Raw genomic sequence first — 20,622 nt, 5'->3', positions numbered from 1 at the left:
TATGGTTGTAGGGGGGGTCAGCACCACATGAGGAACTGTATCAAAGGGTCGTGGCATTAGGAAGGTTGAGGACCACTGGTCTAAGGGAACATCAAGAGACAGGCTACTAATTTAACCTTTTAATGACTAAATTTCTACTTGGAGATTTTGTTGTTGTTGTTAACGAAGCCAAACTCTCACTGCCATCGAGCTGATCCTGACTCACAGTGACCTTAAATTCAGGGTAGAACTGCCTCTGTGGGTTTCTGAGGCCATCACTGTTCAAGCCTCCTCTTTCTCCCATGGAGTGGCTGGTTTTGAACTGCTGACCTTGCGGTTTGCCACCCAACACATAACCACTACACCACCAGGGTCTCTTTTGTTAAAGAAAAACATGCTGAAATAAAGGAAGCAAGATTTTGAGGCAACATAGACTTTGATCCAATTGCGTGGTGGGGTGAGCCCTGCTTCTTTAGATTCATGCAGCTATACAGGTTTCTGTGTCGGTGTCAGCATGCACTCTAAGTGGAAGAGTAGCTTTCCCCACAAAACTGAGAGGCTGAAAATATTGGTGGGAGATATATATCCCACAGGTTATGAAAAGGCACGATGCTTATGCTTTGGAAATGCATGAGAAGTTTACTCTCTGTTGGGCCGATCCTAAGTCATTTGGAAATATTTCTCGATGGAGTCAATGAGTGGGAATCTGTTCATCTGGAACAGTAGTTAGAGAACTGGTTTAGGCAGCTTGGCATTTCAGTGGAATGTCGCAGGAGGCGGTAGAGGGAGAAAGCAGGAGGAGGGAACTTCTGGGGGTGGAGCAATGGAAAGGATGAAGATGTGTGAGCAATGGCGAGGATGAGGCTGTGTGGCACAGGGGTTGCAGTGGGGTTTGTTTGGGGACAGAGTGACTTTTAGGGCAGTGCTTCGCAACCTCCTAACAACCCCGAGGAGAGACCCGGTGCGTTTGTTAGCTTGCTTTGCTTTCCCAAATTTCCAATCTATTGAGTACCGATGGGTTCTGACCCAGAGCGACAACGGAAGGAAACACTGCTCGGTCAGCTCCATCCTCACAGCTGTTCTTCTGCTTGAGCCCACGGTGTCAGTCTATCTTGTTGACGGTCTTTCTGTTTTCCGCTGCCCCTGTACTTCAGAGGCCAGTTTGTTTTGTTCTTTTGGCTGCATTATATTTTCCACCTTCTTCGCCAGCACCATCATCCAGATGAATTGATTCTTCTTCCATGATTCTTCTTCTCGTGAAAGTACCACGGCTTGTATCAGGTGCACCTTATTCTTCAAAGTCACATCCTTGCCCTTCAACCCCTTTAAAGAGGCCGAAAGACGTGCCGCGTTTTGACTTGGTGCAACGTGCCGTTTGATCTCGTGGCAGCTGCTTCCCTAAGCGCTGATTGTGGATCCAAGCAAGATGACGCTTTTGCAAAATGCCATGACTAATGGTTAGACAAAGGATCGGGAGGTATAAAGGTGCCCAAAGGCTCACTTTTAGTTTGCTTGTTTCTTTGAAACTAGCTCGTGTGTCCCACAAAAAATTGAGGTTAGTTGCTATCTTATGTGTCCTCCTTTTATACCCACTCAGACCAGTGTTTAGATCTGATGGGCAAGACAACTGGGCGTGTTTTTTTAAGCCTGTGGCCCTTCTCTCTCTTTCTCTTTTTGTTTTGTTTAAACATTCTTTTTTAATTTAAATTTTATTTTAGAAAATTATTTTCCTTTTGTGGAGTATAATACAAAGAACAACGTCTGGACAGTGACAATATTCCCGTCAAACTCCCCACCCCCTGTCCTCTGTGGCTTTTCCTCTTTTCTTACTCCCACCCTCGCCCCTCCTCCCCTCCTCTCCCATCTCTCCCTTCTTCTCCGAGCCCCTTCCCCACTGCCCCTGGCCTTCTTACTGCCGTTTCCTTTACCATGAGATATTTCTTTATGAGTTCGGCCAATTTTGTGGAGTGTAACGTCTTCCAAGTTTGTCAGTCATGAAGTATTTGACAGTCTCATGATTATTTTTAGAAGATGAGTAATATTCCATGTGTGTAGGTAGCAGAGTTTCCTTATCTGTTTCTCCAAAGGGGGTTTCTTTTTCGCTGTGGTGGAGGTTGTTTGGCTACTATAGGAATTTCTGGGATAAACATAGGTGGCATATACCGGATATACTCGAGTAGAAGTCGACCCGAATATCAGCCGAGGCACCTAATTTTACCACAAAGACTGCATTAAAAAAGTTCTGAAAAACTCAGCCTATACACAAGTATATATGGTATCTGTTCATGTCTTATTCTTTAATTTGGGGGCGGGGGGTAGGGTATATACCGAGTAAAGAGTATCGTAGGGTATCTCTATTCCCATGTTTAAAAACAAGCGCTGTTACTGTTTTCCATATACACGCTCACTTCCTGTGTCTGTGCACTTTTTGTCACCGACCAGCACTGGGTCACGGATCACTGAGCAGCACTGGGCTTCGAGGGCAGTCAGAGATGAGGCTGGACAGAGGGTATCGCTGGAGTGTGAAGAATCTTCTGAGCATTTATGTCAGCGGTTCTCAACCTTCCTAACGCAGCCACCCTTCCATACAGTTCCTCATGTGGTGGTGACCCCCAACCATAACATTATTTTCGTTGCTACTTTTGCTGCTATTCTGAATTGGGCGACCCCTGTGAAGGGGTCGCAAGCCACAGGTTGAGAACCACTGATTTATATTGTCAAAACTTTCTGCTATCAAAATTAGCACTCATCTGAATGGGCCGCCTTTTGTCATTCCCCTGGTTTTGTGTCGAAGATTAGGTTTTTAAGACTGTTGGGCTGAATATATATTTGATAGAAACAGCTGAAAAAACAGCGGTAGCTGAGTACATGTTGGTTAGTGTCGCATAAAAACTCAGCTTGTGCTTCTCTGGAACGGCATGCGCTAGGTTGGGTTTCTGTGAGTGACACAGCACTTCCTGAACATTTTCCCCTCCTCTATGCTGCATCTGCTCATGTTTGAGTTGGCTGAATTTTACAACAGATTTCTAAAGAGACCAGAACTGGCTTGCAGGGCCTCTCTCCCCATCCTGCCTTGATGTTGCTTTCACAGTCACCAGGCTTGAAGATGCTGCGAGTCCCCAAGACCACACGTGGCAGGTGGGGATTCAGCCTCGCCCGAGGCCTTACCCACAAAGCAGTGGTGGCCCTCCGGCGAGAGGATGTGAACGCCTGGGAGAGACGGGCTCCACTCGCCCCCAGACACATCAAAAGCATCACCAATCTGGGCTACAAGGTCCTAATCCAGCCTTCAAACCGACGGGCCATTCACGATCAGGTAAATACTTCTGAGTTTTCACACATGTGGGTCTGGACCAAGGTAAAAGGCTCCATGAAATCCGGAGGAAAGGGGACACTCTGGGTCAATGTGATAGCACATCCACTTTGGCCACGTCTGTAACAATGACCAAAATGCATGTGTGTGGGCTAAGTAGTTAGATAGGTGTGTGCATATATGTGTAAAGGAAGGCATCTGTGAGTAGCGCCCCTTGGTGGGCACTGCATATATAGCCATTGTAGTCAACGGTGTGGTAGACTGGTCGTATCTGACTTTCTCTGGCCTCCCTATTACTACAAGGCAGGGGTCAGACATGCCTTCACCATTAGGACCCTGGTCCCAGGGCAGAACTTAGTTCACTGGCATAATGTAGTTTATAAAGATAATGTCCTGTATCCATGTTTGGTGAGTATCATCTGCCTTCTGAAAAGCTTATGCCTGGCCAGCTAGGATACAGCTATTGGTCCCACATGGAAACCAAAGATTTAAGGAAGAAATGGGTCCAAAGGAGCCCATGGACCATGGCCTCTTCTAACCAGAGACTAGAAGAACTAGACAGTGGTGCCTGGGTACCCCTGAGGATATTTCTGATTAGGGCCTCAATAGAAGGTTCTAGATAAACTGGGAGAAAATGTAGACTGAACGACAAATTTCTAAAAAAATGGCTTGGCCTTTCTGGACTGATAGATTCTAGAGGAACCCCTGAGATCATTACACAGAGATACCCTTTGACCTTGGCATTGAAGCCCATCTGGAGGTCAGTTTTCAGCCAAATAAGAGATTGGCTTAAAAATACCCATGAGTAAAGTGCTCCCTTCAACAGGCAACTCTACGAAACCAAATGGTCAATGGTAGCAAAGATGAGACAGCAAGGCAGGGAACAGAACAAAGGAAATAAGGAGAACACTGACACACTGTGAAGATTCTAACAAATGCCATGGAATCATCTGTATTCAAATTAGTCTGTCAAAAACCCAATTTTCCAGGCAAACCTTTACCTAAAACACACTAAGCGACAACTTGAAGGATACGTGGGAATTAGAAGAGCCAGTCTGTGAAAATTGAAAGAACATCTTAGCAAAGTAACTGTTTACTCAAACTCTTAAAACCAAACTCACTCCCCTCAGTCGATTCCAACACATCAGTGACCCTAGGGGACAGAGTAGAATTGTCCCTTGTGGATTTCAAGGCTATAAATCTTTATGGGAGTAGAAAGCCTCTTTCTCCCTTAGAGTGGCTGGTGGTTTCGAACTCCTGACCTTGTGGTCAGGTGAATACACCAACAGGGTTCTGAAAATGTTTGCTAGTGCCGATTTAATGCAACCTGGTATTGGGAAGACTGTGGTAAACAGAGCTCCATACCTGTCTCCAGGGAATGCTGCTCTTAGCAGAGCTTATTCCTGGGAGCTGTCCTTGTCAGCCCCTGTGTGCAGCCCTCCAAAGTCCTCGTTCTGTTATTTTTCTATTGAGGGGTATGTAAGTATTCCATTGTATTGGTGGCAATTCTAAAATAAGTAAATGGACAATTTTCAAAGAAGCCAGACCAGTAGGACATACAAATTCCTACCTTAACAGTACATCCCATCCACTTGTACCTTCTAACTCGATTTATCTTACTTCTTCCCAACTGTCCCACTGATGCTCTTTCCATTCTGTCCTGATCAAGCCACCCATTATTCGAAACCCGAAGATGGCCACCTCTTGCGTCCATGCATTGCCTGCCCAATCTGAGCAAATTCATAAGCCTCAAGGTTCCCTCTGATAACATGGGGGTCCCAACAGAAGCAAGCGTGGGAGTCTAATGAGAAGGAAACAACTCATGCAGAGACTTTAGCAATACTCATAGTGGTTTCAAAATAAGTATCAAAGGTTATAGCTATTCCTCTTATTTATTACTCAATGAAATTCATACTACCCTTGGATTCCAGGATGATGTTTAGTCTCCTTCTCCAACCTGAAATTGTGCAGGATATCTCCTTTCCTGCCTCCAAATTTGTGTACGTGCTTTTAGTGCCTCTCACTGATGCTACCACTGTGGACTTCCCGTCTCTGTCTACCCAACTGCTGTTCTGTGTTTTAGGGAAATCAGAACTTCAACATGTCCTTGACCATCCCACCCAGGGATGAATTTCAGTGTTCATTCAACTTCTACATCCCTTAGATTCTAGTGATCATTCAATTCTTCCTTGTTTTACTACAATGCTGGCTTCTTTACAATATTTTGGACAATAATGTACAATATTCTGTAAATTCTTGTACAGTAGGGATCTTGGTATATTTTATGCCTTTTTCACCCCTGCCTGAACTATCAGTATTTTGGTTAAAATTACTTAATGGTATAATCCAGATATCATCATGACCTAGAAACCTTAATGCTGTAACCCAGGTGTCGTCATGATCCACATGTAAAACTGCTAAATTAAACCTGAAGTCTTACTGCAAAGATATCTAGGGTCAGTATTTTTGCAAGTACAAATGATCTGAGTAACCTCAGTGTAACTCACTTTGATTCAGATGAAAACTCTAATTGGAAGTCTGCAATTAGCCTTTCAAATGTAGAATTAGGGGATTTGGTAGAATCAAGGCTTTTAAAGAGTTTTGTATGCCAGCCATTTGCTCTTTTCATCCCTCCAGTAGTTCAGAGAGACCAGATTGAATATGAAAAGGCTTCAAATTCCATTATATTTTGGATATTTTATTACATTCTGAAGCTTTCTCTTGTCATTATCCTCCCAACAAGATTTCTCCATTTGTCTGAAGCATCATATCATATCTGAATGCAAAAAAAGATAGCAAAGAGACTGAAGTCTCTCTCATTAATGTAACTGAGCAGTGAATCGCTACTTAGCAACTGACCTTTCAGTGCATTGTTGGTACAAAATGTACACCTCGCAAGCATAGCGTTACTCGTGCTCCTGGTTATGATCAAGCTGCACTGATCTTAATTATGAATTTGTGCTAAAATATATTCAAACCTCAAGGATGATAGATTACCTTACTAGCAAGTAAAAGCATTAGGAGTGTTTGTTTTAATCTGTACAGAATTTTCATCCCCTCTGAAGGTTATGCCTTTTCTTCTTGAAGAAAACAGAAATCTAGAAAATGAGGAGAATAAACTTCCATTGAAATTATGTTTCCAGGAATATGTCCAAGCTGGTGGTATCCTTCAGGAAGACATTTCTGAAGCATGTCTGATTTTGGGAGTTAAGAGACCCCCAGAAGAAAAATTAATACCCAGGAAGACCTATGCCTTCTTCTCTCACACGATAAAGGCACAAGAGGCCAATATGGGCTTGTTGGACGAGGTTCTAAAACAGGTAATTTGTGATCAATATTGGTAAATTTTGGTGACATAATATACACATAAGATTGCTTTTGACTCATATAGTTATTGCTTTTTAACTCTCCTGGAGCTTTAGTTTTCTTTCACCATCGGGGAAATATATTCCACTGTTCACGCCCCTTGGAAAAGTGGTCAAGTCGGTGCCAGAAGAGTTCTGTTGCTCCTGAGAGCATCCCAGCTACGCAAATCCAGAGTTTGCAATGAGAGGCGCCAAGCATATTCCAGTCCTTGTATATTCTTAGATGAAAAAAATGATCAGTGCTTTCCCTCTACCAAAGGACCATCAATCTATAAAACCAATTTCTCTGTTAACAACCAATTAAAATTTTAGAGCCTGACCCACTGCCATTGTGTCAAGTCTCACTCACAGTGACCTTAACGGGGCAGAGTAGAATGGCACCATTGCATTTTTGAGACTTGTGCATATATTATAGGTTTAGTATTAAGGTAGCAGAGGGACACTGGGCCTCTACTTAAGTACTCCCTCAATGCAAGAATGTTTTGTTCTATTAAACTGTCATTCCGTGATACTCACCTTCCTGACACGTTTGCTAAAGACAAAGCGGGTGCATAAGCAAATATGGTGAAGAAAGCTGGTGGTGCCAGCTTTCAAAAGATACAGCATCTGGGGTCTTAAAGGCTTGAAGATATACAAGTGGCCATCTAGCTGAGAAGCAACAAAACCCACATGGAAGAAGCACACCAGCCTGTGTGGTCATGAGGTGTGGATGGGATCAGGTATCAGGCATCAAAAAGCAAAAATCATAGCATTGTGAATGAGGGGGAGTGCAGAGTGGAGACCCAAAGCCTCTCTGTAGGCAACTGGATATCCCCTTACAGAAGGGTCATGGGGAGGAGAAAAGCCAGTCAGGGTGCAGTATATAGCACCGATAAAACATACAACTTTCCTCTAATTTTTTAATGCTTCCTCTCCCCTGCTATCCCCCAATTCTGTCTTACAAATCCAGCTAAACCAGAGGATGTACACTGGTACAGATAAGCGCTGGAAAACAGGGAATCCAGGACAGACAAACCCCTCAGGACCAATAGTGAGAATAGCGATACCAAGAGGATAAGGGGAATGTGGGGGAGCAAGCGGGGACCGATCACAATGATCTACATATAACCTCCTCTCTGGGGGATGGACAACAGAAAAGTGGGTGAAGGGAGACATTGGACAATGTAAAACATCAAGAAATAATAATTTATAAATTATCAAGGGTTTGTGAGGCCGGGAGGATGGGAGAGGGAGGGGAAAATGGGCTGATATCAAGAGCTTAAGTAGAGAGCAAATGTGTTGAGAATGAGGGCAGCAAATGTACAAATGTGCTTGACATGATGGATGCATGTATGGATTGTGATAAGAGTTGTACGAGCCCCCAATAAAATGATTTTTTAAGAAGACGAAAAAAAAAAAGGACTCAATCTTTATGAGAACACATAGCCTCTTCTTTGTCTCACAGAGTTCTGCTGGTGGGTTGAATACTAACCTTGTGGTTAGCAGCCCATGGCTTATTCCACTGTACAACCAAAGCTCCAAAAGAACTGTAAGGACCATATCACCCACTACAGGGGCCAGAGACATAAAACACTTTAGCTGAGTTTGCACAGCTCAGTGGTACCAGAACTAGCCTGCAAACCATTTTCATAGCAATATCCGTAATGGGGAAAAAAGTACTGCCTGGGAAACAAATACTATGGAAAGACCAGTAGCCGTTTAAAGTTTAGATGATTCTTCCAATAAGTGCCCGCAAGGTGGCTAGCTCTGTTCAGGGCATGGGAGGTGAGATGCCGAGATATTTCTGTCTTCACCGAGTTTTCATTCTACTTGAGACCGATGGGATAGTCCTACATTGTGTCCTTTCCTTGTTGAGAGACGTAATGGAAATAATAGATACAGATGAAGAGAAGGCATGCTGGGCAGTGGGCAAAGAGAGGATACTGGTTTGCATCAGGTGGCCAGAGACGGACAGCCTCATGGAGAAGATTTGAAGGAGGTGAAGGACCAAGCCCCTTTCATCTGGTCAAAAGCATGTCAAGCGGAGGAATAGTGGTCCCGAGGGTGAGCATCTTTTGAATGGAAGGTAGCTGATGCTCCGAAAGGCTTACTTGGAAGCAGTTACAAAGACAAAAGTTGATTGTTAGTGGCTTCCCGGGATGAGGAGGAAATGGGGAGTTGTGATTGAAGGGTTTCTGGCATCTTGAAGAGACGTTGTCGCCCTGATGTATGCATAGCACTGCTACATAGCTCTACGCCACTGAATTGTGCACTGAAACATGGTTAAAGTGGCAAAGGTTGTGTTATATGTGGATATTTTCCCACAACGACAAAGAAGAATCCATTCTGCCCACCCTGGGGATCAAAGGGAGGGATGACATGGTTTAGAAGAGGCTTAGTCTACTGGGTTAGGGTGGACCCCGGGCCACAGGTGGTAGCTTGCACCAAGCTTGTGGGAATGGAGGCTGTGGTGGGGGGATGGAAACAGAAAAAGGGAGCCTTTGGCCTCCTTTAACTTGACAAAGAAGAGGGGGAAGAGAAATTAAGGTCAACAGCCCAAGTGGATTCTTATACCTGGAGGTCAGACATGCCTCCATCCTCCTACCTTTTTTACCAGTTCTCCCTTGGGCTTCCTCTCTAGGACAGGAGACGTCTCTGCTGGCTTTGATCATTCATTGCACTGGCCTCACGGAACGCATACATCATACTGCAGGTGATGGAGTGGATTAGGGTATCACAGATTCCATTCCAAGATGGAAAACCATCCAGGGGACAGTGCTTTGTCCAGGACAGCCTCTGTTCTGCATTGTCTCCAGGTGCATCTTTCTCTCTGACCCTTGGCCTCTTAGCTTCTTGGCTTCTGCCCTGCTTGGATCAGTATTACACATTCTTTTTCTGCTCTGTTGATTAGCCAAGAGCACCCACGACACCAGAAAGCTTTAGCCCAAAGGTGTTCAGTTCTACCTCTCTGGTTTGGCAACTCTGACTCCACCAGGTACACAGATATGCCTCACCCTCCCAGCAAGTCTACCCAAAGGCACCCCGCTTTCCCGTCTGGCTGATTCAACTGTTGTGTTGTCTACCATCATGTCTTGCTATCTCTAACTGTCTGGGCAAGCATTACCGCTCTCTCTGTCTCGTTCCTCTGTCCAGGATGTTCTCAGTGTAGAAATCTGGGCCCAGAGGTTGATCTCCATTCCTGGCCGTTTTTTTCTTTTTCTTTTGGTGACTGTGAGATCCCCTTTCCACCTTTGGGAGGGCTCATTTTAGGCCTAGCAGGTAGGCAAAATGGACCAATTCCCTTGATAGGGTTCTGTACTTCTTATTTGCATGGTCTCACCCCCTACAAGGATGCCATGAATCTAATTGACTGGTGTTATTAGAAAGTTATCCAGTCCCCTTGGTGGGCTACAAGCACCTCCCATTTGTGGTGAACGTTACAAAGCAATGGCTCCATGAGGCATATTAAGTAATTCATCACACTGCAGTTGCCATTTGAATCCCGAGTGTCTTCCGATATTGGGTCCTGTGGAACGCCTCGGTAGAATACATGTGGATTATGAGCAAAAGGGAAGAATCGGGGCAGATTCCAGTGTGTGGGCCTAAGCAACTGGAAAGAAGGTACTGGCCTAGATTGAGTTGGGCATGCGTGAAGAGCAGGCATGCATAGGAAGGTGGAAAGTTGAGTTTGGGGCCTGTTGAGTTTGATTTGCCCATTTAGCCTTGGAGGGAGGATGCCGAGTGGACGACTGTTGGACATGAATCTGTATCTCAGCGTGGTGGCTTGAGCTAGAGATTGGAATTGTTAGAGACTAGATAATATTGAAAGCCACGAGACTGAGCGAAATCATAAAGTAGTGAGAGAATGCAGACTAGGAAGAGAGGACGTCCAAGGTCACAGTCTTATTTTGAGGATGCCGGAGCACTAGAAGCTAGACTAGAAGCTGAAAGTCAAGGGGTCGGTAGGGGAGCTCACCATGCAGGAAAATATATTTTCTATAGCAATATAGCATACATTTATATTAGTCTCAAGTACACCAGACCTGGACTGGAGTTAATTTGCTGTGTTTCTGAAGAACACATTTGAAAAGTAATTAATGAAAATCATCTTGTAAGGAGAACGTTTCACCTTAAGCAAATAAGCTCTTTAAAAGTATCTTAGAACATTTTTGTTAAGTGAACTTTTGTTCATTGCAAGAAAATTAATAACAACAGACCCGGCAGGATTGCTTTTTGGCAGCATTTTGTACCCAATTACTCCGAGTTCCATGGATATTAAATAACATCGTTAAATTCGTGCCCATAGTAAAAACGGTCTGGCCCTTGAGGAAATCAAATGACTTTAAAAACCTTTAATCATTACAATGTTTCAATTGCTTTTAAACATGAATTTAATCAAGGCATCCTGAGAGAGGAGAGCTGGGAGAAGTTTCCCAAGGAAAAAGGAAGGGTGAGGCTGTAGCGGAGGACATGAAGAGGAAGCTTGTGCTACTTTTTGCAGCAGTTTAACTGGAGAGAGAGAGGTAAACTGAGGCAGTCACGAGTGAGACAGAGCAAGAGAGGGAGAGCTCTGTGTAAAGACGAGAGGGACAGAGCGCTGCTGATCATAAGGGGGACGAGCCCTTGGCTTGTTCAGGCAGAGAGTGGGGTCAGCGTCACGGATGCCGATGCAGGAGGGAGGTGGTCATTGCTGGTGAATGGTCTCGAAGGACATAAAAAAGTCTGAGGGCAGAAGATTCAACGTTTTTTATTTCACTAACTACACCGCCCAACCACAAACCATTTCTTTTCTTGGTGTCTTGGTTTGTAGGCCTGCCCTGGGGTTACTCGAGGTGCGGATTCTGAACATGACGTTGGCTAGACCTCATCAGCTCTAGTTTCTTCGATATGGTGTTCCACCGTATTTTCAGCTATCGAATGATACTAATTTATTCACGTATCCCCTCCTTTTAAGTTGGAGATGAATTCAGAGTCACAAATTCCAGGTGAAGACAAACTAGAGGAGGGATATTTGAAAAAGGATGAGATATTAAGGGTCTTCCAAGGGAAGCTTGGTGGCTAGTTGTTTGCACATTGAGCTGCCACGCCTCAGGTCAGTGGTTGGAACCCGGCAGTCCCTTGAGGGGCAGCCTTCCACCGTCTGGAAAGCGCTTCAGTTGATGAGATAGCAGTGCGTTCTCCTAGGGGATTTGTGAGGTGGTGCGATATATACAGAGACTACAAGTCGGACACTGCAAAGCCAGACCATAGCCTGAGAAGAATGAGAATAGACAAACTAAAATGGAAAAGACACACTTATGGAAGGTGTGAGGGAAATTTAACAGCTGAAAATGTAAGACTTTGTAGCGATTTCCATAAATATTTTGAGGAACTAATTTTTTTCCCTATTCCACTTTTGCAAGAAACGTTTCCAAACTAGAAATCAATAGATAATTCATGTTGTTTCACAGGTGAGGTTGAATCCAAGCTTCTTTATAAGAAAAATTCTAACTTTTATGACTTTCTGTATACAGGTGGAGAAGTTATACCATCTTATAATGAACCTGGACCGTTTTCATTTTAGTAAGGGAGTTTGAACTCTGAAAGACCAATTTTGGGTTTCAGAACATTTGAATCTCTCTCTGTTTATTACATCAAACCCACTAACCACCAGTCTATTAGGACTCATAGCGACCCTCTAGGACAGGATGGAGACTATTCTGTGCTTTGCCGAGGCTGTGAATCTCCATGGCAGCTGGAAATCTCATCTTTCGCTTGCAGAGCAACTGGTGGACCTGAAGAGCTGACCTTGTGGTTGGCAGTCAAGCACATAACCCACTAGAGCATCAAGGCGCTTTGTCTGCTGCACAGCACCCTAATTTCTGATCCCTCTTAAAGATAACAAATTGGAACTGCCTGCTATTCAGTTCCTAATAAAGGTGAAAGGATCCTTGGGGAAAACTCCAAGTTCATGTAATTTGCACTGTTCAACTATATCTTTGGATCAAAGATACAATGTGAAGCGTGCCTTAACTTAAATATTTAGTACAGCATTAACTACTTTACATAATAAAGCCAGGGTGCACTTCCTCTGTCTCAGGAAAACTAACTCAAAACAGCTACCCCACCACCCAAACATAAGAAACTCACTGACACAGTGTTAGGCAGGGTTCTGTAGAGAAACAAAACCAGGACACTTATGATTACATATCTATGAAAGGATAGTTTATATAGAGAGAAGGAATGCAACAGCTAACTAGTCCACAGAGTAATGCAGAAAGCTCAGTTCAAGTCACTTTCGTGGAAGAGCGAATATAGTGAATTTTCTTCAACTGCCAGCTGCTATTTCAAGGTCAAGGAAGCATCTGCCCTCAGGCAAGTCTACTTGCTGGCAGCAGAGGGTAGGGTGGGGTAGCAACAACCCGTAGCATGGGAGCATAGTGAAGCAGGCCCCCACGGAGTCTCCAGCTCTAGTGATGCAGGCACAGTGAAACAGTCCACAAGTTGGCTGGGCCCATCGGTAGTGCAGCACACACCTGATACAAAGGACTAGCTCAAGCAGCAGCACACTGGTCTGATCACCAGGGAGAAAGAAGTATATAGCATATGTTTTGATTCTCAAAAACTAGAGCTGATAGGGGAAAACTGACCCCATTTTTTGAATCAGCATGTCAGATATACTCAGAAACAAATCTAACATTTGAGGCATCAAAATGTGTGTTGGCCAGTGATGATATCTGTCTATCCAAGTGTATTTGGCATCTTGCTAGGAATCTTCATTTATCTTATTTGCTCAGTGATTCCTGGAATTGGCTGTGACCTGACATTGTCTGCAGAGTTCATGGACTGCTCATAGTAACACGTTAGTATGAGAAGATATAGCTTGTAGGAGGAAAAAACAAACGTGAAGCAGTTGCTTGCTCGTTGCCTTATTTAGTGCTTCTGTAACAGAAATGCCACAAGTGGATGGCTTTCAGAAACATTTATTTCCTCACCGTCCTAGGAGACTAGAAGTCTGAACTCATCAGAGTGGCTTTAGGGGAAGGCGTCTTTCTGTTGTCTCTGGAGGAGCACCCCATCTCTCTGAAATTTTTCTTTCTAGATGGGTTTCACGTGGCTTGGCATCTCTGCCCCCATCTCAGAGCTGCTGCTTTTGCCTACTCTCCTATCTCAAAAGAGGTTATCGCAAAATACACCCTGCACCAACCCTGCCTCATTCACTTAACAAAGACAACCCAATCCCAAATGAGGTGAGAGCCACAGACAGAGATTAATAGCTACAACACTTACTTTTGGGGGACATAATTCCAGTCATAGCAATCATATGGGTTTTTACTCATTGACACCAAGCTTGGTGGGTCTGATTTGATGATACGTTGATCCTCTCTTCAGGAAATTCGTCTTATTGATTACGAGAAAATGGTGGATGATAAGGGAACACGGGTAGTGGCATTTGGACAATGGGCCGGCGTCTCAGGTAGGTGTGCCAGGGTGTTTACTTCTGCCTGTGGAGTAACCATTTGCTTTTGTTTTCTCAGGGTAGGGAGATGGGACTGTTCATTCCTACCAATAGAAATGAGTACAGAGCAGGATTAAGGGTGAGACATCATCAGAGGCATGGAGTCAGATAATTCATTGGAAAACATATATTTCAAAAACATTAAAAAGAAGATGACAATGGACAGGCCATGAGGCTTTAAATCTTGCTATCTTATGTAGCTAGCTTGGAAGGCTAGAATCCCAAACTAATCACACCCACCGCCATCGAGTGGATTCCAACTCATAGTGACTCCATACGTAAGACACAGTGGAACTGCTCCCTAGGGTTCTCAAGGCTGTCAGTCTTTCCGGGGGCATCTTTTTCTCTGGGGGAGGCTAAAGGGTTCAAACGTGTAACCCACTCTGCCACTAAGTCTCCTGGATGTCTAGAAGCAGAGCTCCATTTGTTGATGAGGCAGTGAGGAACAACAGGCAGGGAAAAGAGGGATTAAAAGTTAAAAAGGCACAAGGGTAGCAGTGAATAGTAATCTAGAAAGAACCAGCGCTAGAGTATTGGGGGGAAAACACCCAACTCAGATGGGCTTTGTCTCAATGAGCACATTTTTTTTTACTCTGCAGAATCCCAGATCCCACTCCAGACCTCCTAAAGCAGAGTTTGCATTTTACAGGATTCTGGGGTGAATTGTTTGCTCAGGAAAGTTTGAGCAGCCCAACTCGGTGCTCCTTTAGTCCTGTTGAGACATCCCACCCATCATAAGTCGGAGACTTACCTGCATGGTGCATTTTATCCTTTATAAAATATTCCTTCAAAAGTAGATTTAAGACACAACCCTTGGCCGGGGTGGCAAGGCTATGTCCTCCAAAAACTAAGGGTGGGATGGATGCTGAGGTCTTACAACCTGGAGGGCATTCAATTGGAGACTGTGAGGTGACTGGTTTGATCTTGAAATCAAAAGACAAATCGCAAAGACTGAAATCGATGTTGGGGATGTAAATTTGCAGTCTTGCAGGATTTGAAATTTAGGACTGGCAGAGATACGTTGGAGAGACCAGAAAAGTAGAGATGGAAGCGAATAGGGTGTGGGGCACGATCCTGAGGAGGATCAATGTGTTAGGAAAGGGCAGAGGATGGGGAACCCACAGAAATATAAATTGAAGGTGTTCAGATCAGGAATGTTGAGATGAGAGCGTTTCTGGTGGGGGTGACCTACGGTTAGCAGTGACTTCAATTTTATTTCTACAGATGTGTTTTAGGCTTGGGAACAACGAGCATATGAACATGTTGATAAGAATGGACCCATAGAAAGGGATTGTGAAGGGAATCCTTCAAGAGGCTTCATGGGCAGGCAGGCAGGGATGGAATATGGAGCAGGGAAGGGAGAAGCTTAGACAGAGGAGGGGCTGCAGCTGAGTAGGTACAACTGATGGGAGAACGAGGAGGGAAGGTCCTTAAGGAGGGGATTCAGGCCCCTTCCAGATCTGAGATGCTGTGGTCTGTGATTTCTCAGAGCGCCACGCAGGCTGAACAATGGACAGTTCCAACAGCCTCAGCTCCTGTCAACTAATGGCCTTTCTGTTGTCTGTCTGATTCTGTCATAGGGATGATCAACATTTTACACGGAATGGGGGTAAGGCTCCTTGCTCTGGGACATCATACACCTTTTATGGTAAGAGGTTTATTATTACTATTATTCATGCCATGCTTTTAGAATCTGACAGTGTCTCAGCTGGTAGACTAACTTGGACTTGTGTGCTTGCTTCCAGCACATTGGCATGGCTCACAACTACAGAAACAGCAGTCAGGCTGTGCAAGCTGTCCGAGATGCTGGCTACGAGATAGCTTTGGGTTTGATGCCAAAGTCGATAGGGCCCTTAACATTTGTGTTCACAGGGACTGGTAACGTATCGAAGGTAAATTCCACCTGCCTCATTCTCTGTAAAATAGCTGGAGACTCTGAAGCCATCCCAAAGGAGGTGGGCATTTTGGGAGGCATCCCAGAGCTCCGCTTTTCTCTGGTGGGCATTCAACTTTTTTTTTTTCCTTTTTTTACTTTTTGTTGAGGGCTTTTACAGCTCTTGTAACAGTCCCTGCATCGATTGTATCGAACGCATTTGTACATGTGTTGTCATCATTTTCTAGACATTTCTTTTCTATTGAGCCCTTGGTGTCAGCTCCTTTTTGTTGGCCCCTCTACCTCCCCCTCCACCCTGGTGGCCCCTTGATAAATTATAAATTATTATTATTTTCATATCTTACACCGGCCAGGTTCCCTTCCCCCGCGGTTTCTATTGTTTGTCACTTTTCTTACCTATGCAACTTTCTCATAGTGAAGGAAGTGATTCCAAGATTTTAAACTTGATTTTAGCTGGTTTTTCGAAGCTTGACTTTTTTTTCTGTAGTTTGAGAGGGATCACTGTGTTTGAGTTGGCATGAAGGTCTTTCCTGGGGCGATCTGTTTTACCTCCACCACTGGGATGTCCACAAACTTGGCAGGACTGCAAGGGTGAAACATTCAAAGCTTCTAACGGAGAGTTTTGCCAATAAGATACTATGAAGAGCCTTCCCTTCCAGATTGGAATGAATCCTTTCTTTGGGGATGGTTTTGAGCATACATATTGGGTCCCCCCAGAGAAGCTTGTAAAATCGATTTTTTTGTCAGCGAAAACAAAATATTTTGACATATAAGCCCACTGCCATCGGGTCAACCCCAGCTCATAGCGACCCTATTTGTATTGCATTGAGGGATTGCCTACTAGCATTAATTTATCCAGTGGGGCAATATACATACATACATACATGCATACATAAACAAAAAATGAGAAAATAGAACCCACGATCTTGTTGTGATGCTACATAACTTATGTTAGAAGATCAATTGACCCCTCCGAGTGAGTGTTCTTGAAACAGAAATGAAAGCTGGCCTGCAGATTGCGGGCGGGAATTTCATCCATGTCGTTCATAGTCTTGGTGGTCAGACAAGCGGAGCACGTGATTGCAGGGAAAATAAGCAGGAATCTTCGTAGGAGACCATATTGATTCCCTCCTGTTGACTTTTCGATTTCTACCGATACATTATTTATAGGGAGCCCAAGAAATATTCAACGAACTACCTTGTGAATATGTGGAGCCTCATGAATTAAAAGAAGTTTCCCAAACTGGAGGTATCAGAGGGAAGGAGGGAGTGAGGGGATGCTTTCTTGTGGTTAACAGTCTGCGTGTTATAATATTTTATCACCGCAAAGCTTTATCATTTTGTCAGCCACTTTCCTGCTTTCTTTCTCCTCCGCAAGACCTCAGGAAAGTGTATGGGACGGTGTTAAGTCGCCATCATCATCTTGTCAGGAAAACAGATGGTGTATATGATCCCGTAGAATACGACAAATATCCTGATCGCTACATAAGTCGTTTCAATACTGAGGTGAGTGAGGATCATGCTCAGCTGCTGACTTGGTTGCTTTTGTTAGGATCTTCTCCAGGAGAGAAGTTACAAATGAGCCCATTTTAAATTAGCTTCCCATCCTGACTTGTCCTGAGCCTGTGGGTATCGCCCATAGGATTCATTGGCTTTTCTTGTTCAAGAGACCTTTCCTTCATGGTTTGGGACATTGCTACCCATTTGCCATCTGCTCTGCGGTCTTGTTTTCTGCCTCAGTTCTGCATGTGCTTCGTAGCTTCCGCACCACTTTTCTCCGGGGTGTTTGTTTTTCCATATTGACCCTGCACGGGTTGGCCATATTGGCAAAGCACAGTGTCAATAAAATTTTATCTGAACATAGGCTACTTACCAATAGAAGCCTGACCTCGGCCAGCAGCTTGAACTCCGCACGACTGGTTCTAGGGGGCCAGGGTGAAGTGGCGGGGCTGTCTCGAAGCAGACGCCTGCCTGAAGGAAGGCAGAGCTGCATCCTGGATGTTCAATCCCTCTGCTGGGGACACACGGACACCGTCTTCCGTGCATCCCAGTGTGTTGTCGGGTTCTGTAGCCATTGGGCCTGCATCAGCCCTTCCCCAACCAGACAGCCAAGCAGGACTCAGAAACAGAAATGCATGCATTTACCATGAAAAGGAATGTTGGACATAGTTTTAAATATGTGTGACCACCAGAGCATGTGGGGGATTCCGTTAGGAAAGATAGCATGGGATGCATGTTCTGGAGGAGACTCTGATCTGTAGCTGGAGATCCTTTGAGATGCATCGGCGATGAAGCTAGTATAATTAAAACATTTTGGAGCCAGTAAATTTCCACCCCGTCCCTTTCCCCAGTCAGAGAACTATTTATGGGTGATTGGATGCATTCTCAAACGTACTAATGACCTAGTTACCTTGTATGCATGTCTGTAGCATTTGTCTCTATGGATCTGACAGATGTTATCTGATTTAATCTTCACAGCCTCCCTTTGAGGAGTGGGGTACGTATTATCCCCATCGGGCAGGTAAGGAAAACAGAGCTCAGAGACATGGAGCTAGCTTGATGTAGACCATGCCCTCCTGTGGTTGACGTAGGCACAGTGCTGGGTCACTGGACTCTCCTTTCCTTGTCCTTGGTGGTGCAGTTAAGAGATCCATATTCAGACACGTCTCTGTCAGGGGGAAACTTCACCAAGATCTGGGTGGTTGTCTAGCGTCTTGGCTTCGAAAGACGGCCTCTGACGCGCGTTCCATTTGGAACTGCTTTCCAGGTTGCACCTTATACAACTTGTCTGATTAATGGCATCTACTGGGAACAAAACTCCCCCCGTCTGCTAACCCCGAAGGATGCGCAGACTCTCCTGGCTCCTGTCAAGTCCACAGACGTTGCCGTTGAAGGCTGCCCCTCCCTGCCACACAAGTAAGGACTTCCAATCTTCAATGATGGCCGTTTCTACTTGCAGCGCCTTAAAAAAAAATCATTTGATTGCAAGGGTTGTGTGTGTGTGTGTGTGTGTGTGTGTGTGTGTGACAGCTCTTACAACAATCCATACATCCATCCATTGTGTCAAGCACATTTGGGATATGTTGCCATCATCTTTTTCAAAACATTTTCTTCCTACTTGAGCCCTTGGCATCAGCTCTTCATCCCTTCATCCCCCCCGCCCCACTTCCCCTCCCTTCCCACCCTTGTGAACCTTTGATAAATTATAAATGATTATTTTCATACTTACACGGTCTACTATCTCCCTTCACCCATGTTTCTGTAGTTTATCACCCTGGGTTGTTGGTGGGGGAGGGAGGTGTACATTGAGCATTGTCATCAGTTTCCACTTTCTCCACCCACCGTCCCCTGTGCTCAGGGGATTGCTGTTCCATTGTTGTTCCCGAGGGGTTATCTGTCACTGTCCTGGATTCCATGGGTTGAGCACTCTCATCTGTACCAGTGTACATGCTCTGGTTTAGCCGGATTTCTAAGGTGGAACTGGGGTCATGATTGGTGGTGGTGGGGGGTGGAGAGCATTAAACAGCTAGAGGAAGGCAGTGTTTTGTTGGTGTGCAGCGTCCATTCTGAGAGGCCCAGTGTCATGCCCCCCCACGCCACAGATGGTGTTTGTTCACGACTGGCTGTCCTTTACTTATGGGACCTCTTGGCAGCACCGACACAGTGAACCTGCCTCCTTATTGAAATTCTCTTATCTTCTGGGATTCTACATGTCGCACGCATGCCACCTTCACCAGCATCATCTCCTTCAGAGAGACCTCTTATTGCTTCTCCAACTCCACCTGCCTCTCTATCCTATTGCTTTGTTTTATTAACACCCGCCACCCCCTACCCCGCCTGAAAGTCTTAATCACTGAGTTCTCTCCCCCTCCTACTAGAATGAAATTGTCTTAAGTTCAGGGGCCTCTTTTTATTTGGGTCACAGGCACCTAGTATATTGCCTGATATAAATAGAGAAGCCAATATTTATTGAGTGTTGAATTAATTAACCAATCAATATTTGTGGACTTCCTGGTCTACACGGCCAGCTCTAAGCTAGCACCCTCCCTCCCTCCACCAAACCAAACCAAACCCCTCAAACCCACTGCCATCCAGTCGATGCTGAGTCATGGTGACCTTATAGACCAAGGTAGGACTGCCCTTGAGTTTCTGGGACTGTAACTGTTTATGGGAGTATAAAGCCCTTTCTCCTGAGGCGTAGCTGGTGGTTTTGAACTGCTGAACTTTAGGTTGATTGTAGCCCAATGCGTAACCACTATTCCACCAGGGCCCTTTTGCTAAGCTAAAGGACTGGGAAAAGTAAAATACATGGTTGCAGCCTTCAGGATGTAGTGAGGGAAAAGACATTCACACAGAACATAAGCCAAAGCCACGAGGCAGCCTAAAAATGCAAAGGTGGTGTTATAGAACCAACCGTCTCAGAGAGTTCAGAAGACCGTGGGAACATGGGATCCAGTAAATCCATGAAGGATTTAGATAGGTGGAGTGGAAGAAAAGCAGAAGTTCAGGTGGTGGGAATGGTGCTTGGTAAAGTGTAGGGTCACAAAGGCACCATTTAAGACCCAGTAAGAGGGGCAATTTGGTTATAGTATAG

General features: G+C 44.8%; 1 protein-coding gene across 2 annotated transcripts in view; it reads left to right on the top strand.

Moving 5' to 3' along the window:
- AASS (aminoadipate-semialdehyde synthase) overlaps nt 1-20,622 on the top strand; it is a 64,802-nt gene that overhangs the window by 11,173 nt on the left and 33,007 nt on the right. The window contains exons 2-9 of one of the 2 annotated variants that reach the window (XM_075558614.1): nt 3,071-3,295; nt 6,436-6,612; nt 14,008-14,092; nt 15,715-15,782; nt 15,880-16,026; nt 17,199-17,277; nt 17,407-17,534; nt 18,796-18,944. In XM_075558614.1, coding sequence (XP_075414729.1) covers nt 3,086-3,295; nt 6,436-6,612; nt 14,008-14,092; nt 15,715-15,782; nt 15,880-16,026; nt 17,199-17,277; nt 17,407-17,534; nt 18,796-18,944 — 1,043 coding nt within the window. In that variant the 5' untranslated portion in view covers nt 3,071-3,085. Of the gene's footprint in view, nt 1-3,055; nt 3,296-6,435; nt 6,613-14,007; nt 14,093-15,714; nt 15,783-15,879; nt 16,027-17,198; nt 17,278-17,406; nt 17,535-18,795; nt 18,945-20,622 lie in introns of those variants that run through there. The other variant, XM_075558613.1, reaches the window with a different exon arrangement.

Source organism: Tenrec ecaudatus, chromosome 9, assembly GCF_050624435.1.
Source record: "Tenrec ecaudatus isolate mTenEca1 chromosome 9, mTenEca1.hap1, whole genome shotgun sequence".
Lineage (NCBI taxonomy): Eukaryota > Metazoa > Chordata > Mammalia > Afrosoricida > Tenrecidae > Tenrec > Tenrec ecaudatus.
Note: the sequence above shows the minus strand (reverse complement) of the source record. Positions and strands in the feature narration are given on the sequence as shown.